The sequence below is a fragment of the Siniperca chuatsi genome, linkage group LG1, assembly GCF_020085105.1.
Source record: "Siniperca chuatsi isolate FFG_IHB_CAS linkage group LG1, ASM2008510v1, whole genome shotgun sequence".
NCBI classification, from domain to species: domain Eukaryota; kingdom Metazoa; phylum Chordata; class Actinopteri; order Centrarchiformes; family Sinipercidae; genus Siniperca; species Siniperca chuatsi.
Window position 1 is genome coordinate 27,613,197 of NC_058042.1, and position 23,963 is coordinate 27,637,159.

Genomic DNA, 23,963 nt, shown 5'->3' on the forward strand with positions numbered 1-23,963 from the left:
TTCTGCTAAATTTACAGAAACTGGAGTTTCCTGACAGGTGCCTCTTTTCTTTTATGAGACCAAATTTCTTACACATCTGATTGACTGGAATGACATAGTTTCTTCAATTATTCTTTTTCAAGTGTGACTTAACTTCTTTTGCAAAATATATGGAGTAATTCAAAGTTGACACTTTAATGTGTTGTTGTATTGAATATTTTAAACCTGTAGATGGCAGCATGAAACTCTTTCCAATACCATCCTTGCTCTATCATGAATCTTCATCTTATACACAGTCAAACATTAATGAGCTGCACCCTGAGGTACCAGGATGGGAGTTGAGTGGTTGAACATCAGCTCTGGTGATGGGATTTCATCTTGTTGTGGTTAAATCACCATGGTGTACTTACCTTACTGTCTGGCTTTTCTTGTAAGGTGGTGTTTATACTTTACCCTTCACCTAACAGGATGCCAAGATTGAACCGGAGGAGTTCACCAGCCGGCTGCAGACTGAGCTCAAGTCGTCTCCGCAGCCTTACCTTGTGCCCTTTCTCAAGGTGTGGTTCTTGCTTGTAAACCTTTTTTTAACCTTCTCTTTAAGCTTGCTCCATCAGCTTTAAAACTGCTTCCAACACTGACTGAGGCTATTTCTCCTGAACTGGATTTCTTACTCTGACCGCTAAGCTGCTCCTGAAGCTGGTTCTCTAAACTGGTGGTTTTAAATGGCTTTTCCATACACTTCTTCAAACCTGATTTCTAAATTTCTCCCAAAACTGGTCTTCTAAATTGGTGTTTTAAACTGGCTACCTAACAATTAACCCCAAGCTTGCCATCTACACCTGCATCATAAAGTTGACAGTTGACTGGGCCCCTTAGCTACTTTCTAAATTGACCCCCAACATAAAATTGTTTCCTGAACTGCTTCCTAACCTGCCCCTTAAATCATCCCCTAACCTGGCACCTTAAGCTGGCCCTCTCATGTATTTTCCTAAACTGACCCCCTAAAGTAGTCCTTTCCCTGGCACCAGGGCCAGTAATGGCTAGGCCTGACAGTAGAATGATACACACACACACACCCCTCTGGCCTGACTTCTGACTGTGTGTGACAGTGGCCCCCGCAGCCGTCCCTGCCAGTAGCCAGCAGGTTTCTCCAGCCAAACGCGATGAGCGTCACATCAAGGCGAACCCGGCCACAAACACATGTTGTCATGCAATGTTAGGTCACTTACGTCAAAAATCTGCCTGAAATAGTCTGTGGAGCAACATCAACTCCTCAGTTCGGCTGTGACGGGGGTTATCAGAAATGGCTAATGGCCATGTTTCATGTATGGCGTATAAAATATTAAACATACCGTAGGTGCATTACTCTGAAATCAAATCAAACAGTTTCTCTGTCGAAGTAATTGTTAAAACGTATAAACGTATAAAACCACATGAACTTTGCTCTTTGACTATAAACTTTGGCCTCTCTCTGTCCGTCAACAGAAAAGCCTCCCGGCCCTGAGACTGTCTTTGCTGAATAGTCAGCAGTCCCTAATCCAGCCCCCACAACAGGGAGTCAAACCAGCACCCGGCGGCACACCAACTGCCATCGTGGCTGGGCCAGCTGTCCGCATACGCCACCCTAACAGCGTCAGCACCACTACGAGTGCCAGTGCACTGCCCGCCGGGACGCTCGGACATGCAGCTGCCATGGTATGTATGGAGCAGACCAGCTGTAACAGACTCCAGACACAGTTATCACATTGTTTACGTTTACAGTTTATATTTGAATTGAAGTCCAGAGTGACTTACAGTGATTGCAAGAGTAGAATAAGCTTCAACTGTTAGATCACTAACATTACAGTTACGTTAAATAAACGTGTATATGTGGAAACTGTATCATTGCAGTGAAATACAGCAAATAAAATATATTGTAGTCCAGCAAAAGAGCAGTTATTAAAAATGTGTAAATGTACATATGTAAAAGTGCACAGAAATGTGTATAAGGTGTGTGAGGATGGAGAGTGTAAGAGCTATAGTGGTCAGGTAATAGATGTGACAAATATTTACTCACAATATTCCTACATTCAATAGAGAAGTGCTAGAATGTGATGGATGCAGAGCTGCAAGGGATGGGTGTGTGTGTGTGTGTGTGTGTGTGTGTGTGTGTGTGTGTGTGTGTGTGTGTGTGTGTGTGTGTGTGTGTGTGTGTGTGTGTGTGTGTGTTGATGGGTCTTATACAAGGTTGAATTATCAGGCTGGAGAGTGTCACAGTGCCGTGGCTGGGAGTCACACAGCCAACAGTGAGTTAGAGTCACACCCAGCTCACAGACTCACTGAGGAATCGCTCTCAGTTTACCAGAAAAAAGGAGAAGTTTTATTAAAGTAGGATGTGGGCTTCGGAAAATATGCACAGTTATCTAAACAAGATCATTAAGAGAACAACCTGGACAGATGAACACAGGAAGAACATGCAAACTCCGCGCAGAAACATTTTCTGTCTTCAGAAAATATTAGTTTTTCTAGGTAAAGACTTCAATGAGAACTCACACACGTATTGTAAACCTACATATTCACACCTTGGAGATGCTCAGTATGACCAAACTGTATTACTGGCCACTGATCAGAGCAGATGGTGGTCAAGCACTTGGCTCAAGGGCACCTTGTTTATAATTGTTTACTCCTGCCCAGACTTTGACAGCTGATTAGAAGAACCTGACGCAGGAACTTTACAGTGACAAACAAAGTTCAATTCTGCTACACACCAATGTAGGGCTGCAACTAACGATTATTTTCATTAGCGATTAATCTGCCGATTATTTTGGTCAATTAAGTGTTTTGTGTATAAAATGTCAATAAATAGCTAAATATGCCCAAGGTGATGCCTTCAAATGTCTTATTTTGTCCAAAGATATTCAGTATACTATCATGTATGACAAAGAAAAGCATAACATCTTCACATTTAAGAAGCTGGAAACAGCACATTTGGCGTTTTTGCCTAAAAAATGACTAAAAGGATTATTTGATTATCAAAATATTTGCAGATTTGACCGATTAATCAACTAATCATTGCAGCTCTAATGATAATCATGATTTTATTATTTATTGTCTTTATTTATTTAGAACATTTGAAACTTCAATTATTCTGCTTTTCTAATTCAATATATATCATAATAATTCTTTAAAAAAAGAATGGAAACCTAGCCGCTGTCTTGGTTAAAGCCCCTATGGTTCGGATGTGAAAAGTTTAAACTCTGCTGAGTCCTAATGGTAGTATCAGAGTGAAAGTGTGGCAGACAGCAATGCACAGCACTATCCCTCTGCTCTTACACATTTGACCTGGGGACACAATTTCTACAAACAACAAACAAAAACTTTTTCCTTAATTTTATGTTTTGTTCACATACAAGTTCTACACATCTGGGCTTTATGGACACTTTCTAGCATTGTATAGCGACTCTGATGTTTTTTGATTGATTTGTTTATTATGCGTCCTGTACTAAATGGTGCCCAGCCCATATGGGCTTACAATCATAATTATGTACAGTTCCACAAACTCAAAAGGGAAACATTTGAAAATATTCAATTTACCTAATAGAAATGTCCTATTATATTATTACCTATATAATGTTCTCTATCTTAGCTGCCATGCATTTTCTATACATTTTACCAAAACAAAAATCTCCTCATTGAAGAGCCAACTCAACAAATCACCTTCAGAAAACCAAAACGATTCAGGATTCTGTAACTCATTGTTTTCAAACATATGATACCTTAAGTCACTGTACATGAGGCAATGAAAAACAAAATGAAATTCATCCTCAACGACACCAAGATCACAAGAAACACATTCTGCTCTTTAGGAATGCCTTTATATCTGCCTGTTCTTAACTGAGCACATAGGGAACTCTGCCTTCTCTGTAAATTAAATTATTTATATGGTTCTGTGTAGTGATCTTCTTTGACCAAATATCCTCCTTCCATTCTTCCCTAAGGATCGTTAATAGTTTTTGTTTGACTATATTCATATTACAATGCAAATTGTTCCGGACAATGTAAGTCATAAAGAAAAAATATTGTGCTGACCAAGTCTTTCGACCAAGGATAATTGCATGCGCTATCAGTTAAAGATCTTTTTGCTCAGCCTTTCCCCTGGCAACTGGACAGGTAATACCCCAGGTTGTGAGCAGTTCATCCAGTGGTAGTGTGGGGATACAGCTGAAGTAAGGCCAGGTAACCTGCAGGGTCCAGCATTGGACACCGACAGCCTCTCTCAACTCACAGCAGTATCGCATTACCACGTGGGTGTTTGGGTATACTGTATGATGTGTTCACACAGAGCACAGGCGGGTCAAGTGAGGTCAGACTCAGATTGGTCTGGTCGAGGCAAAGGGGTGGGCGAGCTAGAGGGTTCTCTCTTTCTCTTTTGCATTTTTCCCCTCAGTCTTTCTCTCACTCTCACTCTTCCTTCCTTCTATCCCTCTCTTCTTTCTCTCACCATTTTCCCTCACTAGGTTTTTTCTCTCACTTGCTTTCTCTCTTTTCCTCTTTTCCCCCCTCTGCTCTCTCTCCATCTCTTTCCAACAGTTTCTTTCACTGTATCTACCCCCACATCGCTCTCTCATCTCACTCCCTCCCTCCCTCCTTTCTCCCTCTACCCGTTAACCGTTGAAGGGTGAAGCGAGGTAACTAGGTCAGCCCCGGGTCAATTTTAAAGCAATGTGGCGGCCGCAGTCTATGTCCAGAACATGCCTCTGGTCTCTCTCACTCTGTCTCCATCTTTCTCTCTCTTTCTCTCTCTCTCTCTCTCTCTCTCACACACACACACACACACACACGCAGAAAACACCAACATAAGCTATCACACAAAATATTAGTAAATGATCACCCCTGGCACATCAACAGTTTGAAACGAGACAGCTAGTTGAATTAGGCTAAAAATTCTGCTCTTACCACAGTAGTATGGGTAACATTTCTTACAGTAGTTTGGAAAATTCCTAAATGTAAATGTAATAAATGTCTTGTAAAATGTAGCAGCAGTAAAGTCTATAGATGTGGCGTTATATTATTTAAGGTTTCTTCTATAATTACACTTACTGCACAAAGGTATACAGTTATGCATATTGATTTTCAAAATGTTATTTTAAAAAGGTAAATACATTGTAACTGGAAATCGCAAGACATGGTGTGGGTTAGGGCTGTTACAGTATAAAATTTTCACTGCACGATTATCGTGGCCAAAAGAATTCACGATAACGATATTATCGCGATGCCTATAGAAAATTTGAAGAAAAAAACCCCGCTATCAGTCAAATTCATCTTTAACTTTGTTTATTGTGTGTTTTGTCTTAACTTTACCGCCACCTACTAGCGAAGAATGGAAAGAAAGGGAAATGATTTAAGAGATGCTGGATTATTTACACGATATTATCATGTGTGTATTATTAACATGATATCAATATTTTGTTTTTAAATATATAGTATAGTATAAAGAATACTAGCGCTAACAATACCACTGGCATTCAAAATATACTGTATATCATTTGTTTACAGTAATTATAACAATAACATCAAAGATTTAATATCACTTACAAAAAATTATTTGGAAATGAAAGGTGAGCAGTTTCAGTGTCTTCCCTTTTACCCACTGATTCCCAAACTTTCTACCTGACTTTTTTTCCCTCTTAACTGTGTCGCCGGCTGGCCAGAGGTGCTAGCTATCTCTGCCTGTGCTGAAGGTATTTTTTCCCCTTCCCTCCCACTCTCACAGGCCCCTGCAGTGGATCTCTGGGAAAAATGGCCTCTGTCTTTTTTCAGTAGCTTGAACAGTAATATAGCATGTGTCAGGGAATGGAAAACAAGGCTAAAAAATATGCAGCAAGAAGCAAACTGGTAGGAATGGATGGCTGAGCCTGAGGCCGGGCTTGTGGCTGCTACCAAGGAAGGAAGTGACTCTAATAGCCCAGCACAGCCCCTCCACCCCCCTACTCCTTCTTTCTCCTTCTTCTACTACTTTTTCACTGCGGTCTTGACTTCTTATTGCCTTTGTCTTATCTGAAAATGCAAGCAAATGTAGGTCACGTACAGTGACAGAAATCCATCCTCCTCGTGCATTTAAATTGATCTCCACATTTCCAGTACAGTGTGTAGGGATAGCCTTTGTAGAAGTCTATTCTGCATCTATCCTGCATTACTACTGTAGATATTTCGGCCAGCTTGTCTCCGCATCATTTCTTGCAACTAAGTCTGAAAGAGAGGGGCAAAAGTTGATTTTCCCCAGAACAACTCCTCTTGGGGATGGCGTAAAAGTGGAGAAGTGGTTCAGTGGGCATGCAGTTTCATACTTTTTAATCTCCCCTCTCACTTACAAATTGTTTCATTCTTTGAAATACTACAGTAAAGTACATAATCTCTATTTGTTTTTTGTTTTTGTTTTTTGCTTCCTCAGGGTATCAAGACACCAGGCGCTGTCAGTGGCCAGGTCCGGATGCCTGTGGTGATCACACAGTCTGTCAGAGCGCAAGGTAGGACATCTGCAGGCCTTCTCCAGCGTCTTTACATTAAATCTCCTAAATTCAATCACATGTACAGTGTCTGTCATTTTTATTTCCAGGCATTCTTTTGTTCATGTCTCTCTCAAAAAAAAGACATTTTGAAATTGTGCAAGACTAAAGTATGTTCTGTTAAAGCCGAAATATTTCTGTACATTTCTGGTGAGTTTGAGTTTTCCATCTTTATTGAAGTCTTCCAACATACTTTTCTTCTGTTTCTGGCCTGCAATTTTTACGTCTTCCAGTAAGGCTGCACGCTCGGCCAGATATAATTCACGATTTTCCAACTCAGCCTGACCTTCTGGTTAAATAAAGCCAGCGAAATAGATTAAACAAAGATAGCCATTAGTGAAAGTCTAAATGTTCTCTCAGTAGGCTATAAGATGTGTAAACAGGCAGGAGCCACAGAGAGAACAGATGTTTTTTTCCTGTCTTGTTATAAAGCCTTCTCAAACATTTGCGCTGCTGCTTACTCACACTGATTCACAAACACTCTTCCCACAGAAGCCCACAAATATCGCCCCAACACCAACCGGGCGTAACGCTCCCCTAAGAGAGCTGTGTGCTCTCAGGTGGTGTGTGTAATGTGTGTACGTATTTGTACCTGTTTTTGCTTGTGTGCGTGCGCGCGTGTGTGTGTGTGCGTGTACGATCGGAGGTGCATACAAATTTGATCTGCCCCCATCCCCAAGATTGCCTGCAGTGAAAGATCTGTAGGTTGTTTTATGCCCATAAATTGGAATGCGGGGATAGTTCTAAAAATACTTTTCTGTGCCTCTTGGCTAGGAACATGCCTGTTAAAATCAAGTTTAAATTCACTCTGGCAGTCCTTGTGCCTCTCTGGAAAACGTGTCTCGGAGCAGGATGCGGTTTAGGAGTGTAAGGAGAGCCGGTGAAGTGCAGTGGTATTGACAGAGCGACGCTCTCCGCACCAACCTGGGGAGAGCGACAGTACCGCTCCCCCACCCCCCCTCCATCTACCCCTGCGAGGATGACAGACACAGTTGAAGGTAGTCGTTAGACAGGAGGATATTTGACGCAGATAGAAAGGGACACTTCAATGATAACATTACTCCTTTTCCGTTTTGTTTAGTGTTTCCTTCTTTGTTTGTTTTTCCTTTGTTTAACAGGCACAATGGGGAAGGGAGCCATCATCCAAGCAGGCAAAAGTCCCGTGGGCTTGGCTGTTCAGATCTCTGGGAATCAGAAAAACAAGCTCAACGACCCTGGAGGAGGTTCTTTCAGGTACAACTCTTCTGGCTAGGAGACCGACTGTAGAGCGCCTGTTGTTCCCAGCAGCCGTCACATGGGGGCAGCATTTCACTAAAATGCCTCCATATGACTACAGGCTACACTCTCAGCTAAGGCTATGAGTGTTTATCCCAGTTGCCTGGCCACCTGGCTGCCTGCCTGCCCTGCTGCCAGGCTGGTTGATCGGTGGTCCTTTCTCTCTGCGCCCACCACATAGCAACACACTGCCAGCCAATAGATCACCCTCACGATCGCCCTCCTTGTGTCAGTGTCACAACTCATCGACAGGATTACAAATGAGCCAAATCTTAATTTAGAAATAAGGTAATTGTGTCCAGATGGTTGGAATTTCTGGATGCGGTTCTGAAAATACCTTTTGGTTAAGTCAAACATACGGTATTTAGCCTGCAGCTTTGCTCTCTCTCTCTCTGGTCTTGTCTCTGCTTCAGCTGGGCTTTTGTCTCAAAACATAAAAGGTTCATCGCCCACATGCTGCCCTTTGTGGTCCATGGTTTGTGTGAGTCTTTGTGTATTTGTGTTTGTCTGTGTGTGTGTGCAGCATATACGTGCAAGTGTGTATGTATATGTTTGCATATATGCCTCTATTTCTCTGTGTTTGTTTGTGTTTGTGTCCCCGCTTGGGTCCACATGAACATATGTGTATATCTGAGAATGTTGTTTATGTGTGTGTATCAGATGTGTGTATGCGTGTATTGACAGGAGCAGGGGTTTGGGATTGCCCTGGTGTGACTGGGACGGGGCAAGAAGAGTCTGGGTCACATGGGCCAACGGGTTCATGGTAATGGCTCCTGTCTCCTAAGGGGAAAGGCAGCGCCTGAGGCTCTGATTGATAAACCAATAAATCTTTAGCTGCGTTGGTAATTAAGCTGTCAGGCTCGCTTGTTACTGACGACCTTTTCCCCCTGCGGTGATTGCAGTGGCCCTCCACACACAAACACACTGGTTTCAACATAAGCCCAATAGTGCACAGCACCACTGTCACGCAAGAAGCATGTCACTGACATTTTGTAGCATATTTTCCTTTTATCAAGGTCAGGTGATAGTCTGTTTGACCTGTGTTAAACAACCTACACTATGTGTCGTCCCTTAACACCATTCTTGCTTCCATCCATGTGTTTGTCTCAACATCCAGGTAGTTTATTTTCTTCCGACAACACGCTCTTGCAGAACTTCCTCGCATTGTTAAGTTAAGTCAAATATGAGGTTGCTGAGGCTGATTTTAATGTTTAATGAGTGATGGACCTCTGTTGACATTATCTTTATCTCTCATTTGTTTTGTGTTTTTCTCACTCATTCTTCAGTCAGTGTTAGGCATTTCTGAGTGTCTTGGAAACTGCTAAACAAATTAATCTTTACTATCATCTTTATTCTTAGTATACACTGCAAACAGTTTGCATTAAACTCTTTCAGCTGGATCTTAGTTGCTTACTGATGTCTGAAACCTCTCAGTCTCATTCACTGTTTATTGTTTGCTGTCGTTTTTCTTACCTGAGGATATGAACATGTTGGAACAGAGCCCAGCGTTACAAGGTGATCCGTCGGACGTCATTGTGTCTTCACACCACGTCCAGAAACCTGCAACATGAACATAATGACTTGACCTGGGAACAGAGGTGGCCACAGTGTTTCCTGTAATTCACAATGGAAAGAAATTGAGGTTATATTTGCTTTACAAGTTCAAAGTTCCCTATGAGTTTCTACTAGGTTTGGTCTTTAACATAATAATATAGTCAAGTCAGGTCAGATTTATTCATAAAAGTGTTTTTGGCATGATTTTACAAAGCACTTATAAATCAACAAAGGCTTAAGATAAGAGAGGAGCAAACTCCACAAGAAAGAAAAAAAAATCCACAGAGTACGGCCGGCCTGGTCAGTCAGCATCCACCAGCCTCTCACCCATCCAGCCTGCACTGTGTTCAGCTGTAGTCGGGTACTGATGTGTGTATGGCTGTCACTCTGAGCCATTGGTCCCAGCGGGCCAGCTGTAGCACAAACACACACATACACACTGCAGGGGTTTCCAGTGCAGCTACAGCCTTCTGTGTAAGTGCTTGTGTGTATGTGTGTGTGTAGTTTACAGTACAGAGTGAAAGCAGCTGTCTCTGTGCCCCCCTCCTCTCCTCCTCATCTCTCTGTAAACACTCGACATCCGTTGTAATCACAGGCGAGCCAGCCGAGGCCCTCAGCCCTCTGCCAACCTCCGAGCTCAGCCTCAGCCCCTCGAATCCAACCCTGTCCTACATGGTGGACACACATCCGTGTGCATACATGCACAAACATTTGCATAGTTGCATAGGAAAAGACACACACACAGATACACATGCAAAATAAGGAATAAAAGTGTTCACCAATCACTGTTGCCAGTGGATTTAAAAGTCCACCAGCTCTTTTCCATCATTTACCAGCAAAGTGAGTTAATTTTGTCTTTGTGGTTACATCCTTTGTTTCTCTGTAAATTGCAATGTGATGTGCCTGTTTTGCTAAAAAAAAAAAAAAAAAAAAAAAAAAAAAAAGTCTTTATAAATACATTTCACTCAATTAGAACTTAAAAGTGACCTCCCAAAAATTGTTGATGCAGAGACTTGGAAACAAGACAGCAGCCACAAGATTAGATTATGTTCAGATTGGGTGCTGTGCCACTATAAAGATGCTCCAAAACATCCATGAGGAAAATAGTGGCACGGCAAAACGCTTAAAGAAAAAATAGGAAAGTCTGGAATACTAATATATTTTTGTTAACGGCTGGATCAAACCAAGGTATTTTGACATACAGCGCACCTTCATCAGAACATCATCCACATTACACCTAGCCTGTTTTTTTAATTGTTGTGAATAATTACAGCTTGAGTGTGGGTGGTCCGTTGAATTAATAATAGGTACTTAGTAAACATCTAGCTTGTTTAGCTTATTGCTGGGTTTATTGGCCCCTCTTGTGCCACCACTGCCACCAGTGCTGTCATCCATTTGGGTCATGAACACATATCCCATCAGCAGCTATGTGGAGAATACTTCTCCAGTGGTCCGTGTCTCTCAGTGTGGGCGCAACAAGCCTGCATGGCCTGGATGTTAGTCACAGGGATCAATCAGGGCCCCCTGCCTGGGCACAGGGTCCTTTATCCATGGAGGTGGGGGGTTGGTGTGATGGTGAAGAGGGGGCGCAGGATATCTGGATACACCCCCCATCTATCCACACGCTCACACCCACAACCTCTAAATGGCAATGCAATCCTCTCACCACCTATGGCGTGCCCTGTCTGAAACACAAGCTTGATATGGAAACGACATGCATATGTATTCATGTGACCGCCGGCTCCATGTCCCTGAGCCAACCCAAACCAATAACTGAGAGGCTGCTCTTTAGCTTCTGTGGAAGCTAATTACATCTCTGCTTTATTAGCGCAGAGGTATAGCTGGGAATATTTTGCAGTTCATATCTCATTCCCTCTTTTTAATGTCAGACCTGTCTTTGGCATTCTCATTTGATGTAAGCCCCGGCAATCCGAAACAGCCAGAAATCAGACCATCCAAGAAAAAGAAACACTCATAATATTACCAGCGTTCTTGGATGCTGGGTGATGTTTTATGTACCTACAGTGGTTGCCAGTGTAGTAATCTCCCTGCCTTATATTACTGCTGACGTTTTTTTATGTTACCCAATAGATTGAGTGTAGTTTTGTGCATCAACACTATATTATACTTGCATTGTAAATTCTGGTGAAAATGAAGCAATGCTTACTTTTGTCTCAGGCTACTTCTATGGCTTCATGTAAGCTAAGCCTATTGTTTAATATGGAGAACTTGAAGCTAACCTAATTTGCTTTGATTGAGTTTCTGCTCTTATTGTAGCTTATTCCCTATTTTATCAGGGTTATTTCTATATGAACAGATCACTAGAGGCCACATAACAAAATTATAACTTAACATATGATATCCGCTAAATAGACTAATGCCACATATCGTACCATGTACAGTACTACATAAGTCAGTTTGCAGGAAGAACACTTAATACAGTTAATAGCATTATTTGAAAAATGAATCAGTTACTTAGCTACCAAGCTAGCTATGCTTCAGATTAAAATTTACAACCCTGAGGTGAATAATCTGTCTAACCAGGTCATATCTGACAGAAAGAATGAATTACAACTTAAATATTTACGTGTATATAAATAGTATGCAATTCATGTATGATTTATATAAAAGTCACATGCCCTATTTTACCGAGATAACCTAATCTAACCTATTGTGTTGCCTTCTGTCAACCTCAGAATTCCCTTGCTCAGCTTTGCTTGGTGCATAAGTAAGAGAGTTGATCTGTCCAAAAAGAGATTGATTTTTGCTCAATAGATATATGTTGTAAAGCATTTTCATCTATTCTCAAACCCAAGGAGATTATCATGTTGTTAAATTGTGACCTAACATGTGTCCACACTGTGTTTCATTTGAAAATGAAAAAGATCTATTACAGCACCATGGTGTACTTCTGTAAGACAAATCTATGCGCTGTACTACTGGCTTCATAAAAACACAACTGTTATATTCTATGCGATCGTTGTAGGGTTTGCTCCTCTTTACACAGCTGGTTGTCAATACAGTGTTACACAGATGATAGGGTCATCTACCTGACGGGTACATATAACCTGACTCCATATATAGTTTTAAGTGGTGGAAGTAGCAGCATTTCTTCTTTACCTGAGTGAACATGGCCTCAGGCATGTTTCTTTTTAGGACAGGTCAAGTTATCCATGAGGACGTGATGAAGAAAGGTGCACAGCCTGAGGTGCAGCACAGGGTATAATCCTTTGTATCCATGCTTGTGTTGTTGTGTGGATTCTCTCTGTGAAGGCATAATTAGCGCTGGAGGAGAGGAGGAAAAGAGGAGAGAAGGTAGAGGTGTGTGAGATTCAGGGAGATGCTCTAATCGTCTTTGTCAACCTCCTGCTGCGGTGTCAAGTTTCATATCGGCTCTCTGTGGCCGCACCAAGGAGCAGGAGGGCCTCGGCGGGGTGGAGTTGGCTGACGGTGTGTGCCCACACGCAGCCGCGCTGCACACGTCCATACACAAAAGCACAGCAACACACGCACAAGCTCTGTCGCAACCAACATCGTTGGCATGAACGTAAATGACTGTGGAGGTGAGCCAGTGAGTTCCAAGAGGCCACTCTGTGTGTGTTCTGCGGTTCTTTGTTCCCTCCGTCAAAGCCACTCAGAAAATCCGCTGCTCGCTTTGGGCCAGTCCTGTAAGCACAACACGTCACCGCTCTGCTAATTCAGGCCAGAATCAGAATCATTACTTGCCAAGTGCAATAATTGTAGGGGAATTTGTCTCACTGACAACTCACAAAGAAAGTTACAGCCTTTAAAGGATGTGGGGACCTCAGTGACTCTCAAATGCAATGACCCAAACACAAATTCTGCATGTTTATCGCCATATTCTGCTAATATGTAATATCATGTGAACAAAGTCAGCATTAGGCCTGTGAGAAATGACCAGCACATCAAGAAAATACAAAGAAAAGTGCGGCAAAGCAGTGTGCAAATAGAGTTTGTTGACATTAGAATATAGCCAGATTCATCACAGCTCTGTGCCAATCCTCAGGAGCATCCTTACCGAGCTAAACTCCGTCCAAACGCTCTTCATCTCCCTGCCTCACAGAGTGCCGACACAAATAGACCCTGGAATGGGAATTCGGTGCCATTATGACCAAAGCATAGCACTCTGTAACAAAACTAATGCATATTGTCAACCAAGGAAGTATTCATGAATAAAAGCAGGATCTCTGAACATATTTTGATAATGTTAGGACATAAATAATGATATGAAGTAAGGGTGAGGGTTTGTGTGCAAGGCTATTCCACCACGCCCAAACTGAATTATTTTTCTATAGTGGATTGAGCAGAATTGTGCCTTTTCTCTTTTGGATTTTTTGCTATTTTTCTTAAATTTTGTAATGACCATTTCCCCCTGCGCTACAGCCTTTGTTTCTGCTAACTGTGGAGAGTGTAGACAGAAGGAGACAGTGTAGACAGATTAACCAGTAGGAGTCGCTAATGCTGCGACAAGGACACAATCCCTAAAAACAGCTTCCCAAGTGGGCCTTTCCCCTGCGCTATCCAGGCACCCTAGTTAGTGTGCGACCTTCACTGACTTTAGTAACGTCACCTTTAGTTCACCGTGAACAGGTCCTTTTTTTTTTTTTTTTTTACAAAAAATACCTTGTACCTCTCCTGTATGTCTATTTTTGGGTGCACCGTCAAGGTGTGTTAAAACTTCAAAATCTGTAATTCTAACCAATTGAATCACTTAATACACTTCTCTTGCAGAAGAGATCATTTAGTTGGAATTTTAATGGATTTTAAACTAGAAGTATTTTGCTTTTCTCCCATTTCTCATGTTGCAGGGATGATGATGACATCAATGACGTAGCCTCCATGGCCGGGGTGAACCTGAATGAAGAGAGCGCAAGAATACTCGCCACCAACTCTGAATTAGTGGGAACGCAGATCCGCTCATGTAAAGACGAGGCCTTTCTCCATCCGGGACTGCTCCATCGTCGAATTCTGGAAACAGGTAAGATAAGTGTGCCTTGCCCGTCTTGCAAGGTAATAATGTCGCGACTCATGAACATTTCACTCTTAAATGTTCTTAGCTGCAGTTAGAGAATGCTGGCTCAGACATCAAGTGGTTATATAATAGCAGCAGGAAAATCTTAAGGTTATTTCAATTTGCCCCCGCCCTTCCACTCTAAACAACAATCCCAAGTTGAAAATCCAGGCAGTAGTAGTGATACAATCACTATCTGTTGTCTTTTGTGTGCGGAACATGTTGTTTCTGTATCTATAGTGTCATCACTAAAGACAGTTATGATTTTCTCTCCGACAGTGGTTCAGGCTGAGTCTTTTCTTGTTTGGCCTCGGTTTAAATTTGATACACTTAACAATTCTTTCACCTCCTTTAATGAATTCTTCAGTGGCCGTCTGAACTCACTGGACCCCAGGCACACACATAAATACTTTATGGGTTTGTCTTTTGAAGGCTGGCTGTCAGATTGTCCTCTGGACTAAAGGAACAGAGTTTAGAGGAATGAGACTTGGCAGTGAGATCTTTCTCTCTTTTTAGTAGATCTTGATACTCTGATAGCACACAGTATTGCGTGTGCTAATCGATACAGGCGGAGAGGTCTTGGTTTGTTTGCAGCATCACATGAGAGTGCAAGTGTCTTCATTACCTCTTTTTGCTACTGGCAGTCAATTTTATTGCTTGAAATATACTTTAGGCTCTCGCTGCACAGTGAAACCTGTGAAAATGTATAATGAGTGTTATTACTCAGAATAAAACTGTGCCTAGCATCTTGCTCCTGTGCATCAGATCAAAAAACACACAGCGTAATTCCACGTGACGGGGAGTCTAGCGCCCTCATCTTGTTTTATCTCAATTAAAGTATCTTTAGTGTAGCAAGGAGGCCTGCAGGTCATGTTTCGTTACGTTGACTCTTGGCATGGTTGTTATTCCGTCACCTTGGGGCAGAGGGGTTGTTTAAAAATATAAATCTTTTCTCAGGGGGGGCACGCAGCATGATACCGGGCAGGAGGCTAGGGAGCCCCCTGCTGGGGAAGTGGCACTTGTGCAGCTTTGTTGTGTCAGTGATTGGCCTCTCCACGCTCTCAGCTGACAGCAGTCCGAGGGAGGCTCCCCCGGCCTGCCAGCTCCACTCAATCAGAATGCCTCGGCTCTTTACAGTAGAAGCACCAAGTTCGACTCTGCTCTGCTGTCTCATTTACTGTTGAACATCCCGCTAAAACTTCACTGTGACCTTTCCTGCCCTCTGGTTGCCCCCACAAAAAGATGGGTTCCAGCATCTTTCTTTTCTTTGTTACTATTTTATTCTTAAGTCAGTGGAGGCGTCCTGATTCCCCATTCTTTCCCCCCTTTATTTCTTTTCTTCATTTTGCTTTTTTGAGAACTGGTTCCAGGAGAGGATGTTTGCTGCCTCTTCTTCTTTATTTTCCTCTTTATGTCTCTTTATGTCTCTCCGTGTCTTGTTTCCTCTCCTCTCTTATTTATCCCCTCCAAACAAACACTTGTGCCGCCCTCCTCTCCCAAACCTCTCTCTCCCTCCCCTCATAACTCTTCAGGCTGGTCCTTGAGCTGGGGAATGGGGGGGGGGCGAAGCTGCACAACAGCACTCCACCCCCCATCTCAGGAACCAGAACACAGGCACAGCTGGAGCTCTCTAGAAAAGCTCCTCAAAGTAGTGATATTCCACTGATACCTTAAAGGTCCACACACACACACACACAAACACATGGGCTTATCACATAAACATACACATGTGGACAGACACAAGAAGACTGACGGGACATTGAAACACAGAGCAGATATGCAACACACACAACAGGAACACACAGGTTCTTAAATCTACTGAAAATGGCTTAAAGAAATCAAATTCTAAGACCTGAAATTATATTAATATTTACCTCAGTATCATTCTCAAATATATCTTGATAGTACAATCTAATGGCTGAAGAGAAATTGTAGCATTGACACAAAAAATGGTTTATTCTGATTGGATGCTATATGTTCTCAAGAATAATTTCCTGCAACTTAAACATGATTCACTTTCCAAACAAAGGCAGTGCTTCATTAAGTAGCACATCACAGCCAAGGAATGATGCTGTCACTTACGTCTCACTTTGCTTGACACGGATGTTAGCTGCTTGAGCTTTTTTGAGAATGAATCATCATTGAAACAGACACTGCCACTAATAATCAAATTGCTATGGCAAGCAGCTTTGAATACAGTCGTCCTTTTTTTTCACCATGCTGGGGCATTTTTATGCTACATCCACTGTTAGACTTCACTAGTATTAGTACAATATGAAATGTGCCCAAATTATTTATTTTCTACTTTTCCTTTGCCCCTTTACTGCCCCTACTGCACATTTTTCGACTTTTCCTGCTTTGTCTCCTCTTTTTGTTTTTTTTAATCTGTCTTGAATGCAGTTCCTGTTGGCAAGTCAAGATAAATCAATTTATGCATAAACCCTCGAAACCCTTAAAGAAAAACAGAGTAAATATAGAATATCAAAAAATAAAAACAAAACATTTTACACTTTAGAAATGCAAAAATCTCTGGATATTGTTAAACTGTCAAGGTTGACACGTCTTAAATCTTGCATGGATGTCAGGAATATTGCAATGGCAAATAGTTGTTGGTCCCTATTTTTAAAGAGGAGGACTGGAGGAGGAATCAAACTGCTCAAGGAAGGCTATGTCAGGGTGCTTGAAAGGAGACTCTGGCTGGTTATGAAACCTCCAGTTCAACGGTTACAATGTGGAATTCACTCCAGGTTACAGAACACTACACCAACTTTGAACCTATCACTGATCATCAAGGGGTCATTATAATTTGCTAATACGGTCTATGTGTGTTTTGTAGATCTGGAAAAAGCTTATTACCATGTTCTGCACTTCGGCTGTGGGAGTATGGTGTCCAGTGGTTGTTTTTATGAGCCACTTGTTCCCTCTAACTTGGTGCTATGTGAGGATGGATTGGTCCTTGTTGCTTTACTGGACCTTGACTCCTGATGTGCAGTGGAGTCAAGTGATCAGCAGCAACAAGCCTGAGATCATGGTTCCCTCCCAGAAAAGGTTTTTGCTCAATTCAGGTGAGCGGGAGTAGCTGCCCCAAGTAGAGTTCAGATATCTCATGGGTTATTATTATGTCTTGGGTTATTATGCGTTTGTGGGCAGAGAGAAGAACGAATCACATACTTGCAGGTATTATAGATATAAACTAGTATAGATGGGTCATTCAGGACCTTTTACATGTTCACTGCCAGCTACTTTTTCAGGGGTGTCCTTGTTGCTATGGATACCATTCAGTTCTATACTAAATAGATATTCAGTTTACCAGGCCTCAATGCAGATTGTGTCTCTCCATTGGCTTTCTTTATGTTGTCTGTTGTGTTGAAAGTGATGAGCAGACAGCTACAGCATAAGAATATTGTGTTATATAACAGTAGCCGATTTTGTATGATGTGAAGAGACAGCACAAGGATTGGATGCGAACGCGGATAGCGAATTGGCATGTAGTTCTCCATACGACATCGGGTGTCTGAGTACGTGGACGCGTTCCACACATGCACCCAAAAAGTCTGTCTGGGGGAGCTCTTTCCACTAGTTTAAAGCCATCTTTGTGTCTTTATAGTCTTTTAAAGAGAATATAAAGATGTAGCTAGTGACAGATCTCAAACATACAAAGAGTCTATAGCCACACTTTGGCACAGGTATAATATTTAAAATGTTCACCATCTTAGCTGATTGTGTTACTATGCTAATATTTGGCAGGACTAAACAGTTTGTGCTGATGACTAGTTTTGCTGGTATTTGGACATTTGGACAAATTTTTACCTGATGGCGGTGCAAGATGAAAAGTCAGGGGGTCACCAAAGTGATTACAGTTTATCGTGAAACTGACAATGTCTGTACCTAATTTCAGGGCAATTTATCCAATAGTTCTCGAGACATTTCACTCAAAACCACAAATGTGAACCTCATGGTGGTGCAAGAGGAGAAGTCAGAGGATTACCAAATTGATTAGGACACATTGTCTGGAAACCACAGATATCTGCACAATATTTGATGACATTCCATCCAATAGTTGCTGAGACCGACCCACCCACCGACTGACATTGCCATCCTTAGAGCCATGCCGCTTGCATGGATAAAAATACAAAATGTCCACCTAACTGGAGATGTTGCAATCTGTGGTACAGGTTATTCCTGTAATCTGTCTTTCATGTAGAAATTAAGCAAAATATTAAGGCTGCCCAGTTCATTAGTCTGTTTCCAGCTTTGTTACAGGCCCTTTTTTCTAGTGATGTTACGTTCGCGAACGATCCGATTCTTTTCAACGGCTCTTTGGTACAAACGAAGGGCACCGAGTCGTACTTGGTGAGAGCCGTTCTTTTTATCGTTGTGCCCAAATTTCATTGCCTGCCCTAAATCCAAGTTTTATGTGAACAGTGTACCAGAAACGTTAAACTAGGTTTACCACTCTAGTCACAAACTCACTCACAGCGTGATAGTGGGTCCACTTCGCATCAGCTGGGTGGAGTGTTGCATGAATTGTATTCAAAGCAAGGCAACTTTATTTACATAACACATTTCATACAGAAATGAAACAACATCCTCTGTATGAAAATTCAAAGTAGTAAATTCACTGACAAAGCAGAGGGATATGGCGTCACCTTGTGTGATGTTTACAATGTGGATCATTGCCATTAGGTCTGGCAATACGAGTAATTTAGTGTTGCTAAACCTAGTCCACATATGCGAAATGAAATTATATTGGTGGGATGTCTAGGTTTGAATCTGATCCAAATCTTACCCTATCATTATCCTAGTCATTATTTCGCAGATAAACCCCCTAAAAAAAAAAAAAAGAACGATGAGCTGTTCTTTTGAACGGCTCTCGGAAAGGAACGGAGCCATAAGATCCGGCTCCCTTCAAAGAGCTGTAATTCCCATCATTACTTTTTTCCCCTAGGTGAATAATAGTGATTTGTATCAGTACATGTTGAAGCAGTTAAGCAGTTGTTTTTGTTCACAGAAATGTGGCTTACTAAAGTCTTAAACTTAATGAAATATTAATATCCCTTAAAGATCTTATTTTTTAGGAAGCAAAAGCCTGTTAGTGTTTTTCTTTGACCTTGTGACATTGCCACATGTATTGCCACTGTAATTATAAGGCTAACAGAGCTCTCTCCATCCATTTCAAAGCTTGAGCGGTTGAGGAGTATATGTATTGTTCAGCTGATTTAAATAATTGGTGTGGTTTACTTAAAAGGGTGCCAGAGAGAAAATTATGGTAATGGAATAATTTAAAAAGAAGTTGGAAAGAGATAGTAACCCTACCAAAGTCTGTCCTCCTCTCTTTTGTTATGACTTCAGCTGAGTTTTGCTCCAAGGAAACTAAATTATCCTTCTCCTACGAAAAGAGATGGTCAATGTCGTTTACACACTTGAAGGAGCTTAGCTAGTAAAGCCACAATGGAATTTGCACTAAGACTGTGAAACAAATTAACTTTTAACTGTGTGATGAGTCCTATTTCTGGGAGTTAATTGCATGTACTAATCCAGACAGTTGCTCTGTGTGAATGTTTGTATTGAGTACAGTAGGTGTGTATGCGTGTATGAGTGGAGGTACTGAATGAAAGTTGTGGTCTCCTGTTGGTGTGTTTTTATGAGTTGTTTGGTTGTGTGTGTTTTTGTAGTGAAACAATTACCTTCTGCGTGCTTGGCTGTTGTTTTTCTCAAAATGGCAAATCGTGGAAGCAAGTGAAGTGATGATAAAACAATCACTTTCAACCTGTTTATCCCTTTAGTAAATTAAAAGAGAGAATAAAGGTTATATTATAAAACTCCCAGATGGTAAAGCGGAGGGTCAACATTTTAAAGTCAGTGAGGTGAATGAGAAATCTAGTTTTAATTATGAGAAGCAAAAGTACTAACTGTACCTGTCGTGTGAGAAAGAGGTGTCGAATTGATATTAATGATATACTGATTGCAAAAGTTTCATCTTGTCCTAAGTGTGTGTGTGTGTGTGTGTGTATCCTTCACAGCTAAGAAGTTTGGAGTTACGGAGGTCCCTATGGAGGCGGTGACATTCATCTCACATGCCACACAGTCACGACTTCGTACTGTGGTAGAAAAAGTTTCTACCATCGCACAGCACCGACTGGACTCCTGTAAGGTAGGAAGGATGCAAACACACATACCCACACAAACTCACACACATACCCACAGACCCCCAGAGCTAATAACATCGCTGTTGGAGTCATTCAGTGCATTTTTCTAAAGCCTAATCCATTTCCAATCAGTTTTTTCTTGTAACTCACTGCGCTCCAGATACTTCAACTTTCAAATTCCCTGCCACATTTTTTAAAGCTGCACAGTAAAAATTAAATATTCAATCTGTAATCATCTGTAAAAATTCTAAATTCTTAGTGTAAGCGCAATAGGCCATGCTTTGTCTCCAACAGGGGCGTTCCTAGAATGCACTGTCCGTCTGTCTGCTGACTTTGTTATATTAGCTTGTCACAAACGTGAGACAGTTGAGGCACCGCGAATGAACAAAACATGGTCAGACTGGATTTTACCTGCTGAAATTAGCTTGTATGCTGAGGCAGAAAGCAGGTGGGCAGGATGAAGTTGAAAATGATAGTGTTTTATAGGAATCTCATTACCCTTGACTTATTTATTAACTCACTGCAGCCAATCAGCATCCCTCCCTCTCTGCTGCTTGTACTACTTCGGGTGGCTGCGGCTCACTAATTGCAGTGTTGGTGGTTCAATCCCCGACTCACACTGTCCACATGCTGAAGTGTCCTTGAGCAAGACCTGATGGGCAGGCCAGCACCTTACATGGCAGCTCCGCCGGCATCAGTGTGTGAATGTTAGTGGGTGAATGAGAGGCAAAAATTGTGAAGCTCTTTGTCCGTTAAGGTAGAAAAGTGCCGTCCATTTTACCATTTACCACTGATTTAGCCATGCATAATATAAACAGGTATAAAAACAATCACTATTTCCTGAATCAGAAAGTACTTTCAAATTGTAGAAAGTATCGTTAAGAGCATCGAAAAATATAAGTATTGTTAATCAATAATAAAACTGATAAAATCCTAATGACGCCCATCCCTAGCATGCAGCCAGTACAGCCCTGTTTATTTGTAAAAAATATTGTAAAAATAGGTGGCAAGTATCCGAGCAGCCGTTCACACGAATGGGCAGACCATTATGTAGGGAAATATACGGTAAATATTGGATCAAAAGTCGGGGGGGATATTAAATCACTCGAGTTGGGAAAGAAACTTCATCAGGACATTCGAGCACACACATACTTAAACACACATACTCGAATATGGACGTGCTTGCATTCTCCAACATTCCCACACAGACACACAGTGGCATGCACACAAATGTACTTTTATCTGGCTCACACATAAACTCACAGACAAAAATACAACTAACATAAACACATTAAAGTTAATATGAAAAATCTTTTTTACCCTTAAGTTGATAAACAGGAGAGCTCAGACTTTTCAGTCAGTCAGCCAAAACTTGAGGTATTAAAGAACTTGTAAGTGCTCGTCTATGTACACCTGCGTACTTTTCTCGTTATTGGTGACTTTATCTCTCGTAGCCCTTGATTGTTACTATATAACCACATTTAATTGGTGTACATTAAAGCACAAATCCATCTCGACTACAAGCCTAAATCTTGGCATTGTTGGGAGAACTGGGGGGAAACTTTGAAAATGTGTTTTTCCTGACACCAAGAAGGGAGGAAGAAGAGGAGGGAGGAAGAGCATCGCTGCAGCTGTCCCCATCTTGTTTTGTGCTTCTTCTTCCATTCCTTCGTTCTTTTCCTTTTTTGTGGTTTTGTAAATGAGGTGTGTGTGAGAGAGGCATGAAGCTCTGTGAAGCCACTCTGTTGACATCAGCGGGAAAAAAGGCGAAAAGACCAAAAGACAAAGCGGCCTTAAAGAGCAACCGGGCTTTGGCAGCGGCGGCAGGAGCTACAGCAAGAGTGCAGGCTCAGCGCTGCAACAAAGAGGAGGGAGGCTGGATGAGAGGGAGAGAGAAGGGGGGGGGGGGTGCTGGCGATGAGCCTCCTCTGATGTGTCTTTGTGCTCTGTGCCACCCAGCTTCTCTCATCCACTCACGGAAACACACGCACAGACCTGACACACACACACACACACAAAGCGAGTGATATAGAAATCAAGTGCAAGAGGAGAACAGAGCTGCATAGGAGACACACAGACATACTCACACAAACATGGAAAATAAGCAATTATCCTATTAACTTTTGATGACCTACAAAAGTTGTTTTTACACTTGCCTTTCCATTTCCCAAGTGGGAGGTGATGTGCCATATGCAAAGAGAAGCGTCGTCTGTAAATAAAAAAAAGTTAGTGTGTTCAAGTCGGTTGTTGTGATCAGACTGGTGGTGTTCCAGATGAGCTGTGTCTTAAGGTTGGTTTAACCAAATGTGCATTAATGATGAAGGTATTTGTTATACGTCTGACTTATTTAATGTAATCTTGATTGTAATCATAGATTTTAATGGTGATGGTAGTCCGTTATGCTCTTTTTGTATGGGAGTTGTATCACTGTATTTTTTCACAATGTTGCGTTTAATCAGGTAGGCCTGAAGTGACAGCTGTGCAGTGGCAAGGATACAGAGAGCACTTGCACCCCAATTACAGTCAATGTATACAATAAATCACACCTGGACAAAGTGTTTTATTAATCTGGAATCATAAAAATATATTTCCTTTTTACAAAGTCTTGTAGAGTCAAGTAAAACATGGAAATAGCAGAAAGCTCATACTTGTTATCACCTTCTCAAATCTTCTCACATAATATGCGCAATTATTTATTATCACTCTTAACTTATAATGAGGACTGAGCCATGCATCTTCTCAAGCACACTTAATTATGATCACACGTCTTGTAAAAAATGTTTCTGTCAATTTGCTTTCTACGTGTCTGGCTTTCACTCCTCTCTGTCTCATGTCGTGCCTCCTCTTAGCTCAGTAGCTTCTCTTTTGGCACAACAGTGTTTCCATATATTGTCAAAATAGAAAGTGACCTGATTAATTACAGTACATTCACTGTGGAATAGTGCTGAAACGAGTAGTTGATTAATCTATGAGATACAGAAAACTGATCGGCAATCAATTTGTCTTTCTATTGTGTCATTTTTCAAGCACTATGGCAAAAAAAATATTGCTGGTTCCAGCTTCTTAATGTTACGATTTGCTGCTTTTCTCTGTTCTCTTATCATGTAAAATTGAGTATCTTCTATGACACATAATACAGTAAATGTTTAATCAAACAAAAACATTTAAGGATTAATCGATAATGAAAATAATGATTAGTTGCAGACTTAACTGTAGAACAACAGTCTTATCAGAACTGATTATTCATCTAGTGTTGAGCACTAGATGACTCTAATTATTGCGGCCACATAAATTGTTAGTAGATTGGTGGAGAGCACATGACTCATCTTACCAAACTTGTTCTCCAGTCTCAAGTTTCTCAATTTTCTGTCATTGATGTCAGACAACTATTCTACTACCATACTCTGTGCTTTGCTTGAAATAGATGTT

At 41.5% G+C, this 23,963-nt stretch overlaps 1 protein-coding gene across 5 annotated transcripts in view; it reads left to right on the forward strand.

Moving 5' to 3' along the window:
- The window catches only part of LOC122864729 (transcription initiation factor TFIID subunit 4-like), an 87,914-nt gene that overhangs the window by 19,610 nt on the left and 44,341 nt on the right, over positions 1 to 23,963 (forward strand). For 4 of the 5 annotated variants that reach the window (XM_044172372.1, XM_044172456.1, XM_044172615.1 and 1 more), the window contains 6 exons: positions 447 to 536; positions 1,465 to 1,674; positions 6,410 to 6,485; positions 7,643 to 7,757; positions 14,183 to 14,352; positions 20,409 to 20,539. In XM_044172372.1, coding sequence (XP_044028307.1) covers positions 447 to 536; positions 1,465 to 1,674; positions 6,410 to 6,485; positions 7,643 to 7,757; positions 14,183 to 14,352; positions 20,409 to 20,539 — 792 coding nt within the window. The remainder of the gene's footprint in view (positions 1 to 446; positions 537 to 1,464; positions 1,675 to 6,409; positions 6,486 to 7,642; positions 7,758 to 14,182; positions 14,353 to 20,408; positions 20,540 to 23,963) is intronic. The other variant, XM_044172537.1, reaches the window with a different exon arrangement.